Source organism: Sphaeramia orbicularis, chromosome 14, assembly GCF_902148855.1.
Source record: "Sphaeramia orbicularis chromosome 14, fSphaOr1.1, whole genome shotgun sequence".
Classification (NCBI taxonomy): Eukaryota; Metazoa; Chordata; class Actinopteri; order Kurtiformes; family Apogonidae; genus Sphaeramia; species Sphaeramia orbicularis.
In genome coordinates this window covers 12522537-12548468 of record NC_043970.1, presented here as the reverse complement: position 1 = coordinate 12548468, position 25932 = coordinate 12522537, and the positions used below count along the sequence as shown (strand labels likewise).

Here is a 25932-nt window from a genome sequence, read left to right as displayed (position 1 = left end):
TAGAGAACCAATAATAGTTTAATTTGACTCAGGTGTTATTCTCCTGAGTCACTGCTGCGTTTGTTGAAAGACCTGAATCAGCTGCAGGTCGAAAGAGGGGAGACAGTCTGACACACTTAACAACTCATGAAGCGAAAAAAGTTGACCTTCAAATTATGACAAGATGTACATATGATCGTGTCTTGCCAGTGTATAGATAATCTAATCTAAATCTACAGAAGTACAAAGAATAATACATATTATCCAACTAAACCGAAAAATAAATGTAGGCAAAAATCAGCGTTTTATTTTTTCATTTTACACTATTTAAAGTTTTGCTTTTAATTTAGCTCTGGGTGACAATTACAGAGCTCAGTTCTGGGTTGAACAACATTTTATGGTCTACTGGCATAAAATGGCTTTGCACGATATAAGACTTTAAAATAAACAATGCTTCGGTACATTATATCTGAAGTCATACATTCCTTCAGATAATTTTCAGTTTCTATAAATCAAAGCTTTTCTCATAATAATTAAAAAACTATAATTAAATAAAAACTATTTAAATCCTTCAAGTAAATAGACTCGTAAAACTAAAATCAAGCAATAAAACTACATGGTGAAAAAGACTGGGTTTTCACTCACATTTAATGGATGTAATGTGTTTGGATAGTACCATACCAACTCATCAGTTTAGATGAAATATCAAATACCTTCCACAGCCAAAGTTTATCAACAATGAAGCAAAGTACAAAGACACCTGGCCAGGCATTTACTCTGATAAGTAACTTAGGATCCAGGGCTTGTCGGTGGAAGTTCATTCCAAAAGGTGTCATAAAGTGGGGTGGAGGTCAGGACTTGATGCCAGTTAACTCTTTTTACAATTTTCCTTGTCGTTTTTTATCTGTCTGCAGTGTTGTCATGATTTTCCTTTTTTTGTTTACTGTGTTTTAATGAGTTTTGACCAAGTAGCTGCTTTTTGGAGTTCAACCAGGTGCCAAAAACAGCTGGACTGATTTAGAAAAAAAGAGCCCCAAAACAAAAACTACCGTGCCAAAATTCAAATACTTGTTGTTCACTGGGTTCCTACAGGTTTCGACAAGTTACATTTAAGACTTTTTAAGACTATTTCGAACAGAATTTGATGCTCATTTCACAGCCTATTTCATGGCCATACTGGCAAAAAATTTGTGACTCCTGGAATTTAGGAAAACATCAGCAGAAACTGAATATTATATGCATACTGTGCACAGAACTGAATGTCCTGTGATCATTTCTCACCAGGGGCTGCAAGGTTAGCAATAATTGGTTCCTATTTTCAATATAAATTGTTGGGTTGAAACGGGTGGAACTGAGTCGACTAACGTTCCTTTCTTTGCAGCTTGGACATTTCCCAGACACATTTAGACACAATACAGCAAACCAGTTTATGGCAAAATAACTTCAAACCAAACTGTCAAATTAAATACATTTTCAAAGACTTGTTTAAGGTATTAAATGCACATTTGTAAATTCAAGACTTTAAAGACTGTTTAAGACCCCACAAGAACCTTGTCTTCAGTGTGTTACAGTTCACAGTTCAAGTTCAACATCCTAAATCTCTTATTGATGTACATTCTGAGTGCCTTATTTAGTAAAAACCTGTCAAATTTCAATTCCTCTTTGTCTCTTTCTGTCATTCAACCCTGTTTTGACCCTAAAACACACAGTAAAGCAAAACCACTGAAGGAAAGGAACACAAGCACATACAGCAGCTTTTATGTCACCCAGACACAAATTCACAGCAGTCCGATTCATTGAAATGTCTCAGGGATTAAAGGGTTAACTTGTTTCACATATATTGTGTTTATTTTGTGAGAGTCCAACTCACTTTACACAAACATAACTATGTGTGATCGCTCTCACCATTTTTGTGGTTGTTCCAGGGTGGGAGGCTCTGACTTGGCGATCTTTAACAGAACCCGCATGGGGTTGAGTTCATGGTGAGGAGGTTCAATCTGGGCCAGTTCGATGAGGGTGATTCCTAGAGACCAGATATCTGCCTTGTAGTCATACGGAGCATCCTTCATGGTCTCACACATGACCACCTCTGGAGCCATCCTGTACAGACAAATGTTAAACACTTACAGGGGTTGTTACATAATGTGTATAGTAAAGCCTTTGTGTATGCGTATAATTAATAACTCTGTAGACGCGAGAGGCAGAAGTTGGATGGTATGGAATGTGCACTATGTGACTGTCCAACAAACACGACTATGTGCTGAGGGAAAAAACACTCACATGTTTCATCAGTATTAATAGAAACATATTACTTTACTATACTATGATTCCACTGAGGTCCTAAAATGATAGTGAGTCCACAAACAACAACATTAAGCTGCTCATTTTTTTTCATCAATTTGTTTCATAACAAGATATATTATATAAAAAAACCTGAATTAAATAAATGTACACCTAGAACATATAATAATAAATGTATTATTCTATAATATAAGCAGGTTTGCAGGGTTGTACCTACAAGCCCTTTGAGATAACCTTGTTGTGATATTGGGCTATACAAATAAAATTGAATTGAATATACAGTACAATATAATAACGTTCTATCTCTAACAAGATAACTAAGCTGCTCTCTCCAAAGATAACTTGTGGAAAAATTTATCACATTTTGGACCTTTAGGCCGTAAAATGTTGTGAGTGGCTCAGATAATAATGTAATAAAAATCTGATGTGGTCAAAGGTGCTACAGAGAGCTTTTAAGGTCCATTAAGATAAGTTAAGAAAAACAGCAAAATATAATGTCATAAAAGTATTTACCTTTGGCCAGCATTAGCCAGTAATTACTCACCATTTTGCATGTGGCACTCATTAATATATTTGTACCCAAATGTTCTGGGAAAATGGAAGCTACTGCATATGAAGTCATCAACTTCAGCATCAAACACACTCAATCATTTGTTTGCTGACAATTTGCAAAACGGGTTTCATAATCCAGAACACATTGCTCATTTACAAGAGAAACCACAAGTGTTCATACTATTGTCCTCTGGACTTTGATTCAGTATTATGCAACATGTGGACACAGACATGATGTGAATGACATGGGAGTGGAGCCTCAGTGGATGATAACCTGTTCATAACCTAGTTGATGCTTAACTGACGATAGGATCAATTAAGGTTCACACTGAAGCTTTTGCAGAGGACGCAGATAAGACAACCACACTGCAACAACATTAAATGTAACCACTGAAAGGTGTGTGTTCTGTCACTACTAAATATTACATTCTTGGGTATGATATGGAAGTAATAAGTAGTAATCCCTGCCACAGCTCATAAAAAGGAACACTTGCTTCGATTTTGCTTTACTGCTTATGTGTAGTTAAAAAAAAAAATCTGTTCTACTCAATTGTAATTAATCAAGCATTTCAGTTGCATGAAATAATACATACAGCTCCATTTCTTTATGTTAAAGTATCGTACAGTAAATGACTTACCAGTATGGGGTTCCGATGAAAGAGTCTCTTCTTTGTAAGGTTTTTGTGTTTTTTGCAGACACTCCAAAATCAGCTGCAAAAATGGAAAAAGAATTACAAAAAGGATTGAGTTGAATTCTCAGAAGAAGTGAATTTAGTTGTTTTTTTCTTTGTACAGTTGACATTTACATTAGATATTGTCTTGTAAAGGTAACAGTGTAATGAATACCAATCCAATGCCAGTATCATATGACACAGTCCTTTTTCCCAAAGAAGTCTTTTCCATTCCAGCATAAAGCCTGGACTGTAGATGGAGGTGCTCTTTTTACTTTGGTTGATTTAGTTCCATGCAAGTAAGAATATTATGAGTGGCATGCCCTGGGTATTTGGCAGACAATGTAGGATTTTTCTCAAGAGGCAGCTGCCTAACTGCTACAATTACAAACTGCCTTGTTCTATTACAGGGACCTATGTGAGTGTCTTGGTTTTGCAAAGTACAATCCAAATAACCTTGACTTCCCAGTCAAACATATCATTTGCAGAGCTGCAGTCTAAACTTTTGCAGAAAGAGAATTCATTTCATAGAGCGACAGTTAACTGTGCTGCAGCTTTATTGTGAAGCGGGCAGGAATTTACTGGGTCGACAATGAAACCACGACTAAGACACTTCAGCACATTGTGGCAGAGAAAACATCTTGTGTATCAGCTGGTGTAAACTACAGTATGTTCCCTGGAAGAGTCACTGAGGGTGTTCCTCAGGAGGCATTATTATAATTCTGTAAATACTTGGAGATCACTCTCTTTTCTTTGCGCAGCCATAAACTAAATGAGTGCACAGTAAAACTAAACATAAAAAAATCCAACGTGAGACAAACCAGAAGTCAATACAAAGGGAGATATTCAGTACTTACATGTCTAGGCCCTGGAAGCAGGATTTTTTAATGCTTCATTTGATTGATAAAGGGGCAACATTAAGAGAAATCTCAGGCTAGTTAGAATGTGGGCATTTCTTTATACCTCACTGCATATCCAATTCATCCACTGCATAGTTGTATACTTGAATTTCCTACTGAATCAGTTAAAGTAAAATTACTTTATATAGATCATGTAGATACTACAGCTGGATGATATGGTCATAACCTAGTCCTGGTAAATTTACGTTAGATTAGGTTAAAATTTATTATCCACAAGTAGAGAATTGTCTTTGGTGCCACAAAAAAAAAACAAAAACAAAAAAAAAAAAAACCCCCAGGATATAATAAATAAAAAGCAGAGACATAGTTACACAGAAATCAAAATTAGCAATAGAAACAACAGTAAGAAGCTGGAGACCTTGGGTTCAATCCCAGGCAAGTTCATCCAATTCAACAATTTAACAAGTTAATTGCACTTGGTAAAAAATTATTTCCTGTAGATATTATTTGTGGATCTTTGGAATCTAAAACATTTCCCCAAGGGAAGTAGCTTAAGTTGGGGGATCAATGGACGGATGGATGTTATGTCAAGAGCTTTATTTTTGATACTCGGCAGATACCACTCAGGACAGTTTATGAGTACATTTAATGTCCAGGTGTCCATATCAAGCTGCCATCTTAAAATGACACAGAGTTTTGTACCAAATTTGTGTACATACCACTTCTGAATTTTTGCGATTTGTTGAATTTCCTTGACAGGTATCACCAGCGCATCACCATTTTAAAAATGTCTACTCTGTTATCAGTAAAATTAAGGTGATGATCTGGGCAGATGTCCAATAGGTAAAGGTGCAACATCGATCATTCTGATCACACTTTGAGCTTCTGTTTTGTATGCATTTCATGTATGTAGTAAATACTGTAGGTGTGATGTTCCCATAAGACATCAAATTGCTGAACATAAAATCAGATCAACAGCCTGTGAAAAAGCTTTATAAACACAAGCCTAGTTTAATCTTCACTAAACACATACTTTTAAATATATGTGTAACAGATGATGCGTGACGCCGGGTCTGGTTTTGGCTGACCTCATAGACACCTAATTGCTGCCTTGTTTGAATCAACTTGTATTTAGATGCATTTACAGACTGTAAATGAGTCAGTGTCGTGACTTAATGAGTTTAGGAGGCAACTCCCAGTGATTATATCTACGTCTGGTGTCTTAAAGGAAAAATGTAACGCATTGGAGGATCGAAGCAAGAAATTCAAGACCAGATGGGTAAACAAAATGTTTGGGGTGTTGTTTAAATAAAAAATTTAAAAAATCATAAAAAAACGTGTAGCTATAGTGTAATAGTGATATATATGCTACAATATATAGCACTATAAAATAAAAACTGTCAAAGTATGAAGACCTTAGGAGTTAAGTCACTTTTCTTTGATTGTTTTTTAATCGGAAGATGATTGAAAAATTGTATCATCACATAAAACCATGTGCAGCCACTCCTAACACATAACAAGTCATCTGGACTCTGATTCCAGCCCAAAAACACAGAGAGCCTCAGAGAGTAAAGAGTAAAAACTAAAACATCAAACAACAATACAGAGCCATATGTATGTTCCAGGGCTTTACCGTCCAGGAAACAACCCCAACATAATGCTTATGTTACTCTGTTTCAACTGACCGTGTCTATATATTTTCTAAATGCTACACTTTAATCCAAAACCTGCTGGGCCACTGGGCTGGATACACAGCTTCAGCTTGTGCGATGTGAAGAATGTGGAGGAATCTACAAAAACCAATAAATGAAAGTATGCCAAACTCCTCAGAATGCTGTTTTTCCCACATGAAGATGACCTATGATCCTCCTACAGCACAGCAGGAGGGTCAGAGGGCCTCAAACTCTGCATGTGAGAGGCAAAAATAAACGGACTAGTTTATCTAAGAATTAGAGAATGATAGGATATAAGAGGTAAATGTCAGTTTTGAGGGTAGTGCTTCATTCTTGTATGAATCAGCAAGATTATTCATAAAAACCACACCGGTCACAGACTGCTGTTTGTCTTTAAACAAAAAGAAAGCAAAAAACAACCTGTTTCCATTGTACAAATAAAATGAGACAAGCAGATGCATTTTTGGACTTAGTACTCCTTTTATGTGCACATGGGAAAACATCACATGGACACTATGAGTGTGTGATATTTATAAAATGTTTAATCCTGTATTCGGAACCTCACCCAGTTTGATGTCCCCATCCAGCATGAGGAGGATGTTACCAGCCTTGAGGTCCCTGTGGATGATCTTCATGCTGTGAAGGTAGACCAGACCCTCGAGCATCTGGCGACAAACCACCTTAATCTGTGGCTCCGTAAGACCACGATCCAACTCTGACAAAGGCAGGAGAGGGGGCAAATAGAACAAATACAGGGAAGGGAAGAGGTGTTTTAGGGTGAAAAAGGGAACAAGAGTACAAAGCAAAAGGTTAAAACCCATCATGCTTGCCGTGCACATTCCATATTTTAGTGTATATGAATATGGCAATGCAACATTTTGACAACTGAAACAGGGTGTGAACCTACAACGGTGTGGATCCAGTTTCTCCGATAGCGTTGCTTGATAAGTAATCCCAGATCAGAAAAGCCTTCACACATCTAAGCTAGTCCTGCCCTGCAGACTTTACTCTCCTGTGTCTGTGTTTGGTTAGCTGTAGTGGGGGAACAGACAGCTATGAGGATGTGGATTACCCACTAAAAACACACCGGGGGGGATTTCCCACACTACACTTTCCTGTGACTGCTTCAAGTCCAGATTACAAGTGAGCTGAAGATGCAATACACAACCTCAGCCAATCAATAAACCAACAGTATTTTAATTAATGCTGAGCTGCAGATCTTTTCATGAGAACAGCATTCGATCACAGCTCTTCACTTCACTTTCTTAAAGCGTATATGGAGGGAAAGATGTTACGGCGCTGGTGCAGGTGAGGAACCCGACACTCACGATAGACAGGAAGACAAGGTGCTTAAAAAATATACAGAGAGCAAACAGATTCTTACCTAGCATCGTAGCATCCACAGCTCCTCCAGGGCAGAACTCGATCATGATCTGAGGAAAGAGAAGGAGAGGAGAGACGGTGGAATTAAAATGTACTCATCTTTAAAGTATGTACATCCACAAATGACAATAAACACAAAAATATGTTTCCCCATGAATCTAAGCAGAGCAACAGGAAGAACAAAAGACATTTTAGTGGAGGGACTAAAATATGATCAACTATTACCACAGCATCACTTGACAAGCAACAGGATTTTTTCCATTTCCACAAACACCCATTGACAGTCTGTGAAGCTTATTACTGTATATTTCATTGGACTGACACCGAATAAAAGCAGCCTCAGTTTCGGCTGTTTACAACTTTGAGATTCAGCTGCACAAGTGTGACAGAACAATTAACTTAAAATCAATGATTCACAAACATTGAACCTGATCAATGATGGGGATGCAAAGGAACAACAACAAAGAGAGTAAGTGTCAACACTCCTCATCACTAAGTCATCAAAGGAAAGTGTGAAGGGAAAAAAAAAAGTTATTTTTGGCAAAGAACTGAGTCAGAGGAGAGGGAGTTTTATGAGGAAAACTCTTCCCTTCTGACAGAGAGAACATGCCTCTGGGTAGAATAATACTGGTTTATACCTTGCATTAATGAGTATATGTAGACATAAATGGGAAAAGAGCAATGACTGGTTCACTCTTTGTTGCATTTAGCAGTTCTACAATGCTTTTAACGACAGAAAGCCCACAAATTTCCACTAAAATTAAAAAAAAAAAAAAAAAAAAACTTCAGAGTGTAAATAATTCAGAATCTATTTAAAGGCAAAGCTAAGCACTGGCACCAAAATGCCTGGCTCTTGTTAGCATGCTCACATTAGCTATAATTAGCATTAATTCAGAATAATATATTTTGTCAGAGGCAAGAATCCTGGGTTTGATTCCAATACCAGCTAACATAATTCTTCAAGAGGGGAATGAAAAAGTATTAAGAGGTGAAAATCTCCACAAGAACAGTCACGTTGAAGCTGCAGAGACATCTTCAGCAAATCAGAGCAGATTGTGGAGAAAGTTATCACTAGGTCACCTCCACGACATCTTTGAACATACTTATTTCCACAGTCTGATAGTTCCAACAATTTTACAAAAAACTGCTACTTTCTTGACTTATAAAATTATATATTTCAGGCAAAATTCAAATAGGCTGAAAAAAATTATTTCCCACTGGCCATTGACTCTACAACATATTTTTTTCTGAAATAAGGCCCCATGGGACGTGGGACTTCACCTCACTTTATGGTAGGGGTGTAACAGTGCACTGAACCGTTTCAGTTCGGGGCCTTCAAAACAATACGGAGGTGTACCAAACGAATACATGTAGCCTATATGAAGAACGCAAACACTCGCCCTAAGTTTCCACAAGAACCTTGAAGCAGAATACACACAACATGAGCAGGGTTGCCACAAGCGGAACCCATGTGAAATATTTGATATCCTAGATGGACATCTAAGCAGTACATGCACCATACACATGCTGAAGGTGAACCAGTATGGCACCACAGAGCAGCATCACAGGTACAAAGCCAGAGGTGGAAGACCCTCCATCTTCTCTAAGGTCTCCAATTTAGGAGTATTTTGTATTCACTGTCAGTTATGTCAATTGAGAGACAAGTTGACAAAACAAGAGCAGTGTGTTGGCATTGTTTCATGAACATTGGTTATATTTCTGGTAACACGTCAAATTTCATTTATATATATTTATTTGCACATTAAAAGACCCACACAGTAGTATAAAAACTTCAGCTGTAAAGTGACAATTGTTCAGAATATTTTGCACTTTTACTTCAATATAGTTGTTTTTTTTTTTAATGAAATTTGTCTCCTTCACTGTACCGAAAACATATCGAACCAAAGACCCTTGTATTGAAAACGTACCAAAGTGAAATTTTTCTGTACCATTACACCCCTACTTTACGGTCACTTCTGGCTCCACAAAGCCAGCATGATGACAGCAAAAATGCCAAAGCCGAGGCTTTCATAATGGTAGTCCACAAACCAATGGGTGATGTCACCATGGTCTACATCAGGATTTTACACACATAATGTCTGTAATCCCTTATTACGTAGCTTTTAATGCATTTAAGTATTTTTGCCTCATGTAAGAAGTTTACAAGCTGTTAATATTGTGTGACAGCTGTGCTACATAGTAGTTCTAGGTGGACAAGTGGATTAAGACTTAAGTGTGTGGTGAACTGTCAGACTGGAACTGCCCATACTTCCTAGGACACGCTGCCAAGTACATAATGAACGTTAGGCAGTGAAGTAAGACACACACAAAGAGAGTGAGAATGGACATTCAGACAGCAGACCCTAAATGGCGCCTTGTTAGCCAACAGCAACTGCCACAGTCACCTTTAATTTCCGCTCCTTACATAGACCGCTCCTCTAACACATACACTGAGGAGAAAACCTCTAAAGGAGATGACAGGATTTCATAATAATGCTCTGCAAAGCGGTTAAGATAGATTACACACTCAACATAGATGTAGCGTTGCATTGACACTCATGCTGAAGTACCGATGGCCCTGTGATTCATATTGGCACTGAGAATACCTGCTGTGTGATCTCATACTTGTATAATCATAGAGTCTTACTCGCTATGACAACACTGGTACTGGACAGGGCGTGGAGTTTCAGACCAGACAAAGCTGCACAGAAAATCATATCCCAAAGGACAAAGGCACACATAAAAACACAGCAGGCAGATGAATGTGAGAAGGTATGCAGTCACATGAAGACACGAGCACATTGTCACAACCTGAAGATAAGGAATGTCAGTGTTGGCATGCAGCTCCAGGTGAAACAGTGTTCTTTTGTTAGATTTGGATTGACAATGCACGTGGGTTTTTGGTTTGGTCATGTTTTATCAACGATGTCTCATTTGATCAGAGTTTGCTTAAAAACAGTTTCACATCTTATCTCTCTCAACAAGTACGCAACAGGAAGACAATGAGTCGCGCCAAGTTTCAACCTCTTAGGCCATCATAAAGATCTGTGTTTGAGCCTGCCCTCTGTTAATGGATATGCCAAAAATACACGAGGCTCTGCTTTTTTCCAGGTACAATCCCAATATCAAACATCATTAAAAACACTTTGATTAATAAAAAAGAAGTCTACGAGGACTGATCAGATTGGACTGGTGCTTCCAGGTAATTATCCCCAACAACCTGTCAATATCGAGCAAATTAAACCAGTAAAAACTGTTACTATAGTAAATATAAAAAGGACTGAAAAAATGTGTATTTGAAAGGGCACATTTCATTCCACGGACACAACAAAAGGAGGTTTATTACTATTTTTGGTACAAACTACTTCCGTCTTCCCCCTCAGACCGGACAACACGTGCATTATATGTACATTTCATGGAAAAGACACACTTTCCTACGTTAAATCAACTCTTCATTAGCATTGACATACTGTACCGTGCAACCTAAACACCCACACATCACTGTTTTGAAGCCAAGGTTTGTGTTTTCATTATGTCTACCATTTATTTTTGCACTACCAGCTTAAAAGAATGCTAGATGATGATGTGCTGCAGAGAAGAATGTGGACAGGCTGGTTGAGCCACATGCAAAACACACCCACTGTGGGTAAAACACATAAGACACAAGGTTTCTCTCTGTGTGTCTCCCCCTCCGTCACACACATCGGCTCAACATAGAGCAAGTGCATCATATGATTTCTTTAGAGAATGAAGCTTTTATATTTTAACAAGATATAAGTGCAATGAATTTAACTTTTCAGTGTCAAGAGAAAAATATGATTCCAGAGTGTCTAAGGTCTTTTATTTTGAAAAAAGCTGATGTTGTACAATGCCTAAAGATACTATAAGATTAGTTAATCCTTTATTAGTTTAAGAATGAGTGGCATCATAATGGAAAGGAAACATGCAAAAAAAAAAAAAAAAAAAAACAGGCAAAACTAAGTAAAAGCAATAAATAAAATAATAATAATAATAAAAGAAAATAACCAAATGTGGATGTCACGTTTAAAACCATTTATTGAAGAACTACTATATCAAAATTTCATAACGTTAACATAAAATAGATTTTAATTTCATCATCTTCATCTAATATTTAACCATGTTCATCAGTGGTTTGAAGTCAAGGGCTTATAGAAAAAGACTGAAAAACCCCTGATATACTACATCGTTCTCTGGAAATGACTAATCCTTGAGTGATCTGGGTTTCCTCTCCAGTGTGTACTTAATGTGTGTTAAACTGGATATCAGACGGTGCCAAGAAATGCTGCTTGTATGAGGCTTTGCTGTGACACCTGAAATCTCAGTTTTTGCAGTGAGATAAACAGTATGTGTGAAAATGTGAAATAGTGGGTAGAATCAGGTTAACTGGATCAAATAAGGTTGGAATGTCAAATTTAATAGCCAGTTGCTGTTAATACATAACCACTTGATGAATTAAATCTGATGTGTGATTAGTGCCAAGGAAAAATTCATGTTAGTTTTTAATTTTAATTGAGGACCAGTGTATTTATTAGATCCAAATAAAGCACATGGGACCTGAATAATGCCTATAGGTGAAATAAATAAATAATCGATCACATGTATCCATTATTGTTGCATCATAATGTCTTCATAAAGCTTTCTTAATGACCATCAGTTATAGCCTAAATGTGTTCTGTGAATCACAACAACCTTTGGTTATTAAAATCTAATCTGTTCATCCTCGAGTCCAAGTGAATGTTTGTGCCAATTTGGACTAATTCCATCAGCATTCCCGAAAGATCACATTTGTAAGAATGGACAGACTTGAAGTCACAGTAACCTTAACCTTTAGCCAAAAGAATTATTTGAGTTCATCCTTGAGTCCAAGTGAATGTTTGTGCCAAATTTTCCAGCATTCTCTTAAATCCTTCCTCTATATTGTATGTTAAAACAAAATGTAGTTGTGGGAACGACTATTCAACTGACACAAATGTTGTGGATATGTTTAAAAAGACCATTCTTTTACAGTGACAGCAGCCTTTAGTGTGAGAACACACGTCTGAACAGTCTTAAAAACTACTGACATCTTCTGTTGTGTGTGACTGTACTTTGTTTTTGTTTTTTGTTGGAATCAGCCCTTTCAACAGGCTGCTCAACAGTATGTTTTGTCTACCATTAAATGATGCGTGTAAGGTCTGCATTTATTGTCTTTTTTTCCTCCATCTGTTTAACGGCCCTCCTCTCCCTCTCTCCTTCTGTTCATTCTCTTCACTGTGCTGATGTCAGCTGTGTTGTCACTGTGTTAAAGGCCCCATTTTTCTCATGCTGTGGGTCTGGCTGCCTCCTCAGCCTTAAGACCAGATTGTTCTTAAAGAGGAACAACAATGCTTCTCTTGACTTGTTTCTGTGTTTCTTCATCTTCCACTGTGTGTCTCGGTCTGGTTTGTACAGTGGAAAGCAGAACGGGTGGGTAGGCACTAGAACGCATAATGTCACCCCAACCACAGCAACTGAGGCCTGACCACCAACTGCTGGTTTATTGTTTACATCCTGAGGTTAGCACATACTTTTGAGAACAAGGTGCAAAGCTTGTTCCACAGTAGCTAGTTGTTCATTTTAGCTTTCAATTTCAGTTTAGTTGCAATTGTGTGCACGGAGTAGTTTGAGGAACTGTCTAGGTTTTAGCAGTTCTAGTGATAGTTTATCCAGGAACTATACCCTAAGACCTTCGTGAGCATTGATTTTATAAGTCAGTGCTCACAAAAGATTGTACAAAGTCACTTCATTCTTGTGCACTGTAAACCATTTTTATATATTTAAAACACAGCAAGATGGGGAATCAAAAGCAAAACCTACAATAGTCAAAAATGATGCTCGTGGGTTATCAACAATTCCATTTCAGTTTTTGGCTCATTATAGTTCTTTATACTTTTTTTCTTCCAAATGTTTGGTTTGTGTTATTCAAACATTAGTTAAACCGACAGTACATCATTTGTCGATTTAAATATCTATAAATAACTAAGCCTACATTGTATACCATCTTAACTTGTGTGCTTTCATCATACTAACATTTCCAATCATGACTAAAATCAGAAAAATGATCGATATTTTATGAACTGTAACATTAGATCTGAGGAATACATGTGAATGTATGTAATGAGTTTAGTCTCACAGTGTAAATGTTTCACTTTCATCGTGAACAAAATACTGTTCAAATTCTGCTAGTTTTATTATTGGCAACTATCTTAACCTGTGCCTTTTCTCTTTATTTTCCTCTGTGCATGAGGCATAATGTATGACCATTTTTCCTGTTATTTTTTTATTCCATCCCTTAATGCTTGGTTATCCTTAAGTGCAGCCTGATGAAAAAGAGCTGGGTGGTTAATATGCATAGATTGTAAAGTGGAAAAACTGCTTAAACATCTGACGATAACCCAGCAGTGAATTAACGAAAGAAAGGCTCAGCTGCAACGAAGTATCAAAGCATACAGGAAGCGTGTGGTCTGAATGCAGTAAGCAGGGATGTTTGGACATTTGTCTTATCAGCGCAAACTAACACTCTAAATCTCATAGAGTCCAGTTTTGACTCGAGTGGGGGGAGTTCACCTTCCTCATTCAGGAATTCCAGCTATGACAGACACAACATGACTCACTCTGGGGCCATAATACAGCTGTGTGAGAGTAAAGACAGGTCATATCTGGTTACAGCAGTTTGGTTAGTTGTTGTGTGTGACACATGTGCACCTATACATGAAGACTTATCACATGCTGTGAAGCTTTGTTTGCAAGTTCTACCACTAGATTTCTGAAATGTTCTAGTTTGATGCGCAGGTGCCATGTTTTGATCAGAGAACAGTTAGTCTTGTACGCCAATACATCTTTTAAGCAGGTTTTAATCATATTGCAGTTTTTGTCTTATGTCATTTGACCTATTTTCATGACATTGCTCGTCGTCTAAGCATTTTGTGACACAAATTGTCCTACTTGTCCTGTTCTGTCTTTCATGTGGTTTTTGTCTTGTTGTATTTTTTGTGATTTGTCATGCTTCACCTTATAAGATAAATGGAAAATGGTTATGGGAGGAAAAGTGTTTTGCTGTGATGTGATATGTTATATAAGATAAAACGTCTTGTTATCATATGAAAATACAAAAATGACAAAGTGGACTTTTAGGGAAGCAGGACATTTTTCAGTCAGGGTGGTAACAAGGAAGTCTACTCAATCATTTTTTAATATTAAATCATTCGACTCAAACTATTATCCAGTGCGGAGTATTGTTATCATCTTAAATGAGATTACTAAAAAGGGTCTTCACAATCATATGCATTGTGAGAGAGAGTACAACTATCTTTAGACTTCATACGGCCTTAATTTAATTCCTCAGATATTTAATGTCAGGGCGCTGCATGAGATCATCATTATGTTCCTTGGCCAAACAGAGTGGGAGATTACAGGGTTCAAAAGTTTACACTTGACCCACTGAGCAAGTGTGCATAAAACATACTGCAGAACCTGATCTTCATTCCTGCAGTTACATCAGGGTGAGGATTAGGACATTTCCTAAGCATTAAGTCATTTGACAGGGTCTTCTGTCATCACATTAGGCACTGCATTCTTATCTGTTTCAATAGAGATGTCAGAAGAAATATACTCATGAGATAATGCTGCAATAAAATAACACTATCACAGATTGGAACGAGCATTACCAAGGTTAAAAGGCTAATTTTCCCACTTTCCTGTAGATCTTTTCAGATTTTTGTGTCAAAAATGTCACAAGGAAACAGACACAAGAAACATACAAAATTCTCAGCACAGCATAAACAATAAATCTGGTAAGAAAAGTGTCAGTATAGATTAAATCTGGGTACAGGATGCACCAGCTCAGACCACAGTTCATTCATTTTGGGAACAGGCTGAGCTTTGGAGCCTCTGTATTAACATTCTGATTGATTTGTTTAATAGCCTTTAGTAAAGGAGGGATGAAGAAGACAGAGAAAAGTGTGTGGTTTTGAACATATGCTGGTCACCCAAACATCTGCGTTACTTACCCACAGTTTATTGTCATGGTAAAATGCATCAAGCAGTTTCACAATGAAGCGGTGGTTGCATTTTGCAAGGATGTCAATCTCAACCATGTAGTCCTCCAACTCTTCCTCACACTTTGTCTCAATCACTTTTGCTGCAGCCAGCACTCCCGTCTCTTTGTTTCTGGCCTGAAATATGAAGAAAGACAAATAATCAATTCAGGATTCAAAACTAAGGCTCAGTAATGTCTGACTGTTTATGCACAGTCTCATTGTTTAACCTTCCTTCTTTTAGACACAAGCCGAGTCGTGCCAACAAGGATTCACTTTAAAACCTGATTAAATCCCGGTTTCAAGTTTCTCTATGTAAGCATGCTTGTGTGCTTACGTGTTCAAAGCCATTTTGTACTAGGTGACTGCATTTCTAAGCTAAGAGAAGCTAGTGCTGCACATCGTTGCCATGGTAGGGAAGCCAATGACAGACACTAGACAACTTGATAGCAAGTGTCAGGATTTCCACAGAAAATCTCAGTTCAAATTTTGTTCATATAAATACATTTTGATTTACAAAACTTGGGAATACTGTTAATGATGCTACAACATTTTGCTTGGTTTTAACATTACTTCCTCATTCTAAAGCCTATTTTCAGCCTCTGATTAGATCTGATCTTAGTTCATTTGTGTTTTCCCGGTGCAACTCAACCTACAAGTTTTAAATGACAAAGTATACCAGTAAACTTTAATTGCTCTTCCCTTTTTTTTCTATTTATATCAGAATCATTACTTACTGGGGAAGAGGTACATCTGGTTGTGCAATGATAGATAAGCAAGTTGTATCTGCAATCTACTTAACATTATTCTGTAAGAAATCCAATTAAAACTAAAGAAGTAAAAATATGTTGTCATCGTTTGTCCTAAAATGTAATGTTGACTCGAAGATCAATGTATTGAGCTGCTTGCGAGTCCATTTTACACTACAACTGTAGCCAAGATGAATCTACTATGTAAAGATACACTGGGTGGTGATTAACATGCTTTCGAAAACAGGAAGGAAAACTCCACGCCCTCCCAAAGCAACAAGAGGAGAAGAAGGAACCACAAAACCCATGAAGTGTCAATGTAGCCAAACTAAGACATACACTTGTATGAAGGTCGTAGTAATTCTAAGTACTTAAGGGTAGTGAACATAAATATTAGACTATAAAGAGTCTTCCTGGAAACCATCGAAGAATGTAAAGCGTAGAGTCATTTGGAGTAAACTGTGAGCAAAAGGCATCTTATGTAACAGAAAATGAAATGTGGTCAGGGCACACTGATGGGATTTTGTGTAGAAAAACAACATTAATAAAAACATTACTGCGTGTCTGCAGTTAGAACCACGCGTTCAGACCTGAGGCCTAAAACAGAAACAGAGAGTTGAACATACAGTACTGGAGTGATGCACCATCTGCATTAAATGACCAGTATCACCACATCCCAGGATCACATTTCTGCACAAATCTATCAAGTTGATTGTGGATTGAAGCTCTACACATTAAGGTTCTCTAAAAAAATGCAAACTGGCTTGTTGGAGTCTAATGTACGAATGGGAATGGATGGTGAGAAAAAAAGTGTCTTGTATAAAATTTTCTTCAATAATCATCACGTTAAATGTTAAGTCATTGTTTCTTTCCACCTTTTTGCAATTTATAAAGGACAATTAAGTTGTGACTGTCAAGTATCACAAGTGTTTGCTCCTGGAGGATTCTGTTGGGTCTCTGTAAATAGGCTTGAGAGTCTGGTTTTGACTGGCTCTAAAGTGGCATGAGATAACTTTTGTTATGATTTGGTGCTATATAAATAAAATTTGATTGATTGATTGATTGAAGTATGTTTCATTGCACTGGGAGTGGGTGTTGTCTGTTCTTAGAAAACAATGGAAAATCAAGAAAAGCACTCAGAAAGCGCAGATCTCCGCCAAGAGAGATCTGCCCCCCCCCCATCACCACCAAAATTTAATCATTTCTTCCTTGTGCCAGTATCAACATTTCCTAAAAATTTCATGAAAATCCGTCCATAACTTTTTGAGTTATCTTGCTAACAAACAAACAAACAAACATGCACGCACGCACACAAAGCAAAGCGATCACAATACCTCCTGGCAGAGGTAAGAACAACAAATATATTCATGAAGGAAAACCATTATTTCACTCCAATTAAAGTTTAATTTTTGGAGAGTCCTAATGGTCTTAAGCTCTCAATTATGTCATTAAATCATCAAACATGAACCATTTCACTACTCTAGATGAAGAATGTTAAAGAGAGCTGCAAGAATTAATGAATTAGCTAGCTGTCAACTATTCAGATAAGAGTGAGCTCTTGATAGTTCACTGATCATTTGTGTTAGTTTGGAGGGGAAAAAAAAAAAAAAAAAAAAAAAAAAAATCACATTTTGCCCCTTAATAAAGTTTTTTTTTTGCAGCTTTCCTCCTCTATGGCTACGTTCAGACTGCAGGCAAATGTGGCCCAAATCTGATTTTTTTTTGCCCATGTGACCTGTATCCGATCTGTTAAAGACAGTTTGAACAGCGCAAATCCGATTTTTCTCAAATCCGACCCAGGCCACTTTCATATGTGGTCCTAAATCCGATACATATCTGATATTTTGCAATGCGACTTTAGTCTGAAGGGCCAAGTCGCATTTATCTGACCTTTACATCATTGAAATGCGACAAACGTTACAATTCTGCGCAGAGACAAGATGCCTCCATATGTACTTCCGTAAACAAGTGCATGCCTTCATGGTTGCATATTACGTCAGAACCTCTTTTGCACATGGGTCACTTCCGGGTCGTATTCAGTTCATGCTCAAAACTGATAGAAGTCGCATTTAATGTGTAATATGAACGAGAACAAAAAAAAAAAAAAAAAAAAAACAAAATCAGAAATGGGCATTAAGACCTGCTGTCTGAACGTAGCCTATGACAGTTGAGTTCCAATGCTGAGTTGTAAAGGACTTATCAAGACATCATCTCAGGCTGTGAGAAACACTGATCAACACCTTTCAGCATTTTCTGACAGTTTATAGACACAACCATTTATCAATTTAGAGAAAAATCTTTTGCTGCAGCAACATAGAAATGTGGAAACAAATTTAAGTAAAAGACAATATTTTGCTAGTGTTTTAGTTGATAAAGCAATCTCAAATTTATATCATATACAAAAATATATTTTAATAATTATTTGTCATTCTTTTATGCTTTTTGTGTAAACAGACAGGTTAAGAGAAGCACAAAGCAGTTTGATGTAGGCAGCAAAGACAGACTAAACAGCCTGCTGGGGTCTGTTGCTGCCACGTTTTCCAGGGGCTGTGGGAAAACATCTGAGTAAACAGCGCAGGCTCACAGCAATGCAAACTCCTGTACTCATTTCTGCACACCATTTCTACGTGGGTGTGTATCTGTGTGTTTGTCAAACAGAGCTCCGAAGAGGCCGAACTGCCCCTACCACACAGTAACCCACAGTGTGAGTCAACAGGACGTCTCCCATCGCCATCAAACCATCAGTCAGTCTGTTAACAAGCCTTAACCGTAAACACAGAGACACCAGACACTTTCACTCCTATGCTAACATCTCAGCTCTCTGCCACTCAATCCTCCTCCTGCACCAGCGCCGTCAGCCAGAACAAGCACTGCTGAGATTTTAAACAGGAAGCAGCTACAGTCTATGAGCAGGAAATGTACTCTGTTGGATTAAAGTGTTGTTTTGGGTTTATGCATCATTTTCTCCCTTTCCATTTGTGCAGCACATCAACTACATATAGTACTGAGGTGAGTAGTGGCTGGGAACATGAAGATGATAACAGTTCAGTAGAGATAGGGTGACACTGTGTCTGTTAACTAGAAATTACGTGTGTTTTTTGAGGGACAAGGGGTTATACAATGGCTTGGATCTCAAAGCAAAAACTGCACCAATGTCTGAAAACATAGACAAGGGAATATCTAAACATGTCCAACAATCATGGCAAGTTGCTATGTATGATTGGCAGCTCCCTCGTGACTTTCCTTCCTGGCAGACACCTGTTCTGTAGTTGTAGTTGATAAAATATCTTAACAAGACCATTAAAAGGATTTTGTTACTGTAAGACGTATCTTACATTAAATGCAAGTTGAATGTGTGACTTTGACTAGTTCTAAAATGTCGGATGGACATTATATATCATGAACCAAAATGGAGAAGAAAAAATGTAATGTTACAAATTGTTTTGCTTGAAGAATCTTTTATTTTTGCAGATGTATCCTTATTTGTACTGAACGGTCAGTGTCAGGTTTGATTTGTGTGTGTGGTTTTGATGAACTCACACCTGTCTGTGCTGAACTTGAGAAAATATCAGATTCTACCCAAAAGATCTAATTTTATAGCTTTAGAAAGTAGTTGTAGTAAAGAGAGTCGAGCAGAAAAACCAGATTATGAACTAAGGGGATTTTTGTGGTCAAGAAATGCTAGCCTAATAGCACAGGTGTTAAGCAAGAGCTGTGTACATGCAAAAGCATGTGCTTTTCTTAGAATTAGCTTATGGAGTGACTGACATGTTCTGCCCAGTAACTATGATTAGCCAATAATAAGCATACAACAAATGATGTCATTGAATAATGGGAGCCTCCAAGAGTCACTAAAGACTATAAAAAGTAATAAAGGAAACTTTTTTTTTGGTGGGCTTTTTCTTTTTCTCTCTGTGACAAAATGTGTGTTTGATGCTAGACAATATTTGTAACTTTTTTTATTTTTTCCTGAAGCAATAAATCAAGCTATTATTTTAACTTTTTAAAAAAACCTCAAACCTTCTTTTGGTGAGTTCTTCCTTTCTCCTGGTCCATCCGAAACATAACTGATGAGTTAATTTAAATTATGCAACCCCCCTCTGGTAAGCAGCCTAAGTGGAGTAGTCCAGAGCCACTGTTGGTCCAAAGAATCTCTAGAACATGCCGCTTTTTGTCCAAGATAACTGGAGATTTTTTGGTACCAACGCGGTTTAAAGTTAAACGAAACTGGGGCAGCAGTTCATTAACCGAAATTAATTGTGGTTTTTGAGATTCACTGCTTGCTGCGTGTTTACACTACGGCAAATGTTTCATGTTTAGCATTGGCTATTTAACTACAAGCAAATATGTTAGCATAACTTATATTAGCTAATGTTACATTAATTTATCATTGTATTATTGCAAAGTTAGCATTACTGTTATCAGAACAACCATAACATTTATCATCTAGCTAAATTACTTAGAGGTGTCTTAACGTAACATTTACCTAGCTGCGTGGTCATTATTTCAGTTGGTGGTAATGTTAGTTTGTTCCTTTGTTTTTCCCCAGCTCCACCCTCTTGTCCAACTATAGTCACTTCTGAAAACTGCCAGACACAAGGCCTCCAAGTGTTAGTCCACAAACCAGTGCGTGACATCACAGTGGTCACTTCTTTAAAACTGTCTGAAGACCAATAACAAACCAGCAAGTGAATATACAGTATGCCCAATCATAAAATCACACTGAATGGTACAAAGCAAGAAGATTTACGTCTTTACTAATTGAAAATATTATACATTCTCTTAAATAATGCAATATTGATACACTGTGCACTGTCTCTAAAGAGCTGCAGATTAATTTGTACGAAAGTAAAAATATAAGAGCCATATATTTTAGTGATGTTCCGATCTGAATTTTTTTGCTTACGATCCAATTTTTTTTTTAGGATTAGTTTTGCAGATACTGATCCGATACCAACTTTTTACAATGAAATTTTGATTTAAATTTATATTAATTATTTATAGATTATTATACTTTTATTTTACTTGAGATCACATTTGGGCTGAATGTGGAACGTGGACTAAAACAAGTGTGGCACATTTGACTCTTAATAACTTCAGTACAATTTTTGCACTTTCCAAATTCATACTGTGGGACAAATTAGAACCTTTGGCAGGCCAGTTTTGGCTCATGGGCCATATGTTTGCCACCCCTGCTGTAGCGCATCTATGGACAGGTCTGTCCAGGTATTATATGGGGGTGCGTCCCGTGCCGTACATTAGTGGTGTGTTAATCAGTGGGTTACAACAGGTTACAGCAGGTTGGGGCAAGTCAAATAGTTCCACAAAAGCCCCGCGGATTGAAAACAACCCCGACTTGTGCATCACTACCATACATACCTCATAATGAGTACATGCAGACCATAAAGTGAAAGTGAAACTTATAGATGCTTTACTAATTCCTCCAAGCCTCCTGCTGTTGTGCAGCTCGTTTTCCTTTTCCTTACCTTCAGAAACTTTAATTTGAGGGGGCAGGTTTGTTTACCCCCCCCAGTGCCCAGTGTTGACAAGAAATTTGCATTTCATTCCCAAGGTCCACAAATGTCTTCAAACTTATTTTTTTCCTCTGGACATTTTGCATTAATTATCAGATTTTCACAGCAGTAACATGATGGCCAACTTGTATCAGAGCAAGTAGGAGTGAGTCCATATGCAGGCTGCCTGACAACATATTCTACTGGAACAGAGATATGAGTGGCTGTAACCAAGTGATTTATTGTCTCTAAACTGTTTGCAGGTGTGGGAAACCCAGCCCTAATGTTTTTGCTAAATTCTGCATACACAGAATTATCCGGGGGAGCTGCAAGTCAGATACATAAGAATGTTTTTTTCTGATCTTATGTTGACTCAACTTTGCAACAACCCTCTGACCCTGTGTGTGTGTGTGTGTGTGTGTGTGTGTGTGTGTGTGTGTGTCTGTGTCTGTGTGTGTCTGTGTGTGTGTGTGTGAGAGAAGGGCATACAGACACACACACCTTTACATCTCAGTGGGAACAAGGCTGAGGAATGTGCCTCTGGCCTTCAGATGGTGGAGGGAGTGGACAGAGTGGGTCGAATAAGAGAAGTGAGCATTGTGCATTTATGTGGTGCTGTTTTGTAGAGGGTGGGTTGAGGGGAATGTGTGACGTCAGTGAGGGTCCTTAAGTATAGTATAAAAACATGGGTCTGTTTATGTGAGCACATTGCCCACTGTATACACCCAAACGCCTCATTTGTGTCTTTAAAGAGACTCTGACTTTAAAGTTTCACGTGTGGATATATGCAAGTGTGTCCCTGTTTGCAGCAATGAGAAAAACAAAGACATAATTGTATAAGGAGGCACTGAGCTACTCAGACTCTCTTATACCATGTTATACTATATATACTTTAAAACACCAAAAGCTCCCCTCCAAGCAGACAAGTTCCTGCCTGATAATTGACGTCTTCACCCACAGCCTGTCAGATTTACAACATTAATGTCTCTTCACTCTCATCTGCCAAATTTACATTCTGACACCAAAGCTATTTAATTGCAGTCAAATTACTGTTTTTTTGTTGTTTTTTGTTAAGCTAAAAGGGAGCTGTAATTTATTGCGTTAAACTAAACCCTTACAAAGCCTCAACTGTAATCTGTCTGAGATAGAGGGCAGGTCTTAGAGGTGAATTCTTGGTTTGTGTTCGCAAAAAAGAAGGTTCAACTTCAGAGTGAAAGTCAGACACAATTACATGTCTGTATGTATCCCATAAGGAAACATCCCCTGCACTGTTTCTAACACACTAATTCTTTACTTTTACGCTCCTCCAGAGAGGATTAACAGTGCCAAATTTGTGTTTAGGTCTGTTTCCATGGAGACCAGAGTGACTTGTTTCTGGTCCATCCTGCAGTTCGCCTCACTAGATATCTGCCTGGCACTCGTCCTGTTCATTAGTGACTTGGCTTTCATGTAGGTTAAGTGCAGAGGGATTACCTTCAGGACCCAAACGGACTGAAAAACACATTATACTGTTGCAGTCATTCTTGTTAATGCACTTTGAAGGATCAAGTAATTTGTCTAAGAAAAAAGTTTAAGTTGCAATTGTGCATTTCAAAGTCTGCTGCATTTGGTTTCCAGTGCATTGAGTTACTCTAACAAAAGACACTAAAAATGATTTAAGTAAAACACATGAAGCAACGTGATGATATTATCAGTGGATTGATACATTTATCAATACAACTTGAAGTGAATCATTGATTAACTCAATACAATTCTATCACAATACATCACGATAATGATAATATTGTAATACAATTTTTTTTACATTTGTTAAATAACTAAACAGTAATCTACAATTCATCACAATGTTTGTGAGCATAGTAGAAGTGTAACGGTGCACTCGTTTGTAACGAACCGTTTCAGTACGGGGCCTTCGATACAATACGGAGGAGTACCAAATGAATACATGTAGCCTATGTGAAGAATGCAAACACTCGAGAAGCAGGGTGGCCGCAAGCAGAACCCATGTGCAGGGTTTCCCCTACATACGTTTAGCAGCAGCGCAGCACCTCTACTGAATTCTCAGCGCCACTACAAAAAAAAACATTTTATTCTGAGGCTGGGGCGCCGATATGGGGAGGTAAACATGACAACAGAGAGTATAACAGAGGCACAGCAGCCGGGTCAGACACTCCAAGCATGATAAATTTCACTTTCAGTAGTTACGGAGCACACCCCCCCCCCCCAGAAATGTATCAAACTGAAGACCCCTGTGCCGAAAATGTAATGAACCCTAAACCTAAAGCAAAGACTCTTATGAACTTGTAGCATGAATGTTTGTAGCCTTCTCATTTGGCTAGTGAGTTTACTTCAGTCCATTTCTAACAGTTTTACTTCTGTCTGCACTTCAGCGTTTGTTTAGTTCACTGACCAGAGTCTGTATAATGTGTTTTGCCATAATAATGCAATAACGATGAAGAATTACAATAAATCTGTCGGCTGCAAGTCTAAATTCTTAACTCCAATATGTAGTTAATGAAATTTACACAGATGCCTTTTAGAATTACTTGAGTGTTCATGTTTTTGACACATTATAAAACTCCACTGGGGAAAAAACTGGTTTCCACAATTAAGATAATTCATTGAAACACTGCTGCAGTCTGTACAAAAAAATATTGATTTGTGTTTACTACGTTGAGTTAGTTGAGGAGGAAATTAAATATTCTGTACAACTAAAAACAAAGAGTGAACATTAAAATCTTAAAAGGGAAAAGTAAACTAAGAACCAATTTCCACCTCACCTGAGGCCAAGAACTTATTTGATGATAGGCTAATAATAATGTAAGTACATTTTAACAGTTGACTGCCCCAGGTTTAATGAAAACTCAATATGGTCTGTAGACAGACATGAGCACAGGTGTTGCTTTAGACAATATTGTCTCCTGGATCTCCAAATTCCAGTGTTTTTGACTGATTTAAAAAAAAAAAAAAAACTTTCCAAACAATAATGTGAGATTGATGGATTTAAAAAGCAGCCCTATAAGGGAATAAATATAAGCATTGGAAACACAAGTGAGGTTACAGTTGGATGGCTCAGCAGCCCCTCCCAGACCCTGGAGAACAGATTAACTATGGCATATGCCTCTGTTTGTGCCCCATCCATTGTCTGGCTTTGTCTCGTCATCCCAGTCTGTCCCCTCCTCTCTGTATGTCATGTATGTACATCCATCTGTCTTCAGTAACTGTTTTATCTGAAGGCCACCAGTCATTACAAAGAAGCCAACAACCTGCCGCTCAACAAACATTTAACAAGGGCAAAGCTGTAAAAGCAGATGTTACTGACCTGTGTGTTTACATACAAGAATACTGTATGCATGGTTAAGTAAACAACTACACGCACAAGGCAAGAGGCATGTGCTTTTATGTGTATTCAGTATTTAGAGAGTCTTTTTAAAAACTAATCAAGCTGGAAATAATAACTTTAACACTCAGTCGGTGTTGACAGTCATGTTAATAATTAGTATGGGTGTGTTGGCATAACAGAAAAAAAATGAAAAAGGTACAATAACATTAAAAAACATCCTGACAGCAAAGATTTTCCATTAAAAATTATGTTTTCAAAAGACTAAAGGCAGAGGGAAAATAAGACATAAATAATCTTGATGTAGATGGACCAGATGACCTCCTGTAACCTACAACACAGAGCACCGTTTCTGGGGTCAATCACCTCCAGGTTGAATAAACACATCACATGCTGATTTTCAGCTTGTGTACTGAATTACAGTACCTACAAAACATACACAACTCCCTTTAGAGGAATGTGTGTATGTTCGACCTTTGCCCTGCCATAAATCTGTAAATCCCATCTGCAGTCGGTCCCTGTGCGTCTGAGGAGGAATGTGGTTCTCAGCTTGTCCGTTAATGACAGCAGCTAATAAAATGTCACCTCTCACAGCAGACGTCTGTGGAAGTCAAGACTCTCAGTTATATGAACCAAGTGTACAAGTAAAGCAGGTCCAACTGCTAATGATTAGGTTTAAATAAAGAGAAACACTTGACATTTAGGTCACGTAAAACATTTTCCTCAAGTCTCAGTTATGATACTAAAACAACTCTTTAAATAAATAACATATTGAGTACACTCCTTTTATAATTTAACTGTGTTCAGAGTAACTGCAACATCAGCTGCATAGGTCA

At 37.7% G+C, this 25932-nt stretch overlaps 1 protein-coding gene across 1 annotated transcript in view; it reads right to left on the bottom strand.

The window, feature by feature from the left end:
* stk10 (serine/threonine kinase 10) overlaps positions 1-25932 on the bottom strand; it is a 70299-nt gene that overhangs the window by 33855 nt on the left and 10512 nt on the right. Inside the window, exons 2-6 of the mRNA XM_030154763.1 lie at positions 15468-15632; positions 7421-7469; positions 6602-6751; positions 3471-3543; positions 1885-2079 (exon numbers count right to left, since the gene is read on the bottom strand). Of these exons, the coding sequence (XP_030010623.1) occupies positions 1885-2079; positions 3471-3543; positions 6602-6751; positions 7421-7469; positions 15468-15632 (632 nt within the window). The remainder of the gene's footprint in view (positions 1-1884; positions 2080-3470; positions 3544-6601; positions 6752-7420; positions 7470-15467; positions 15633-25932) is intronic.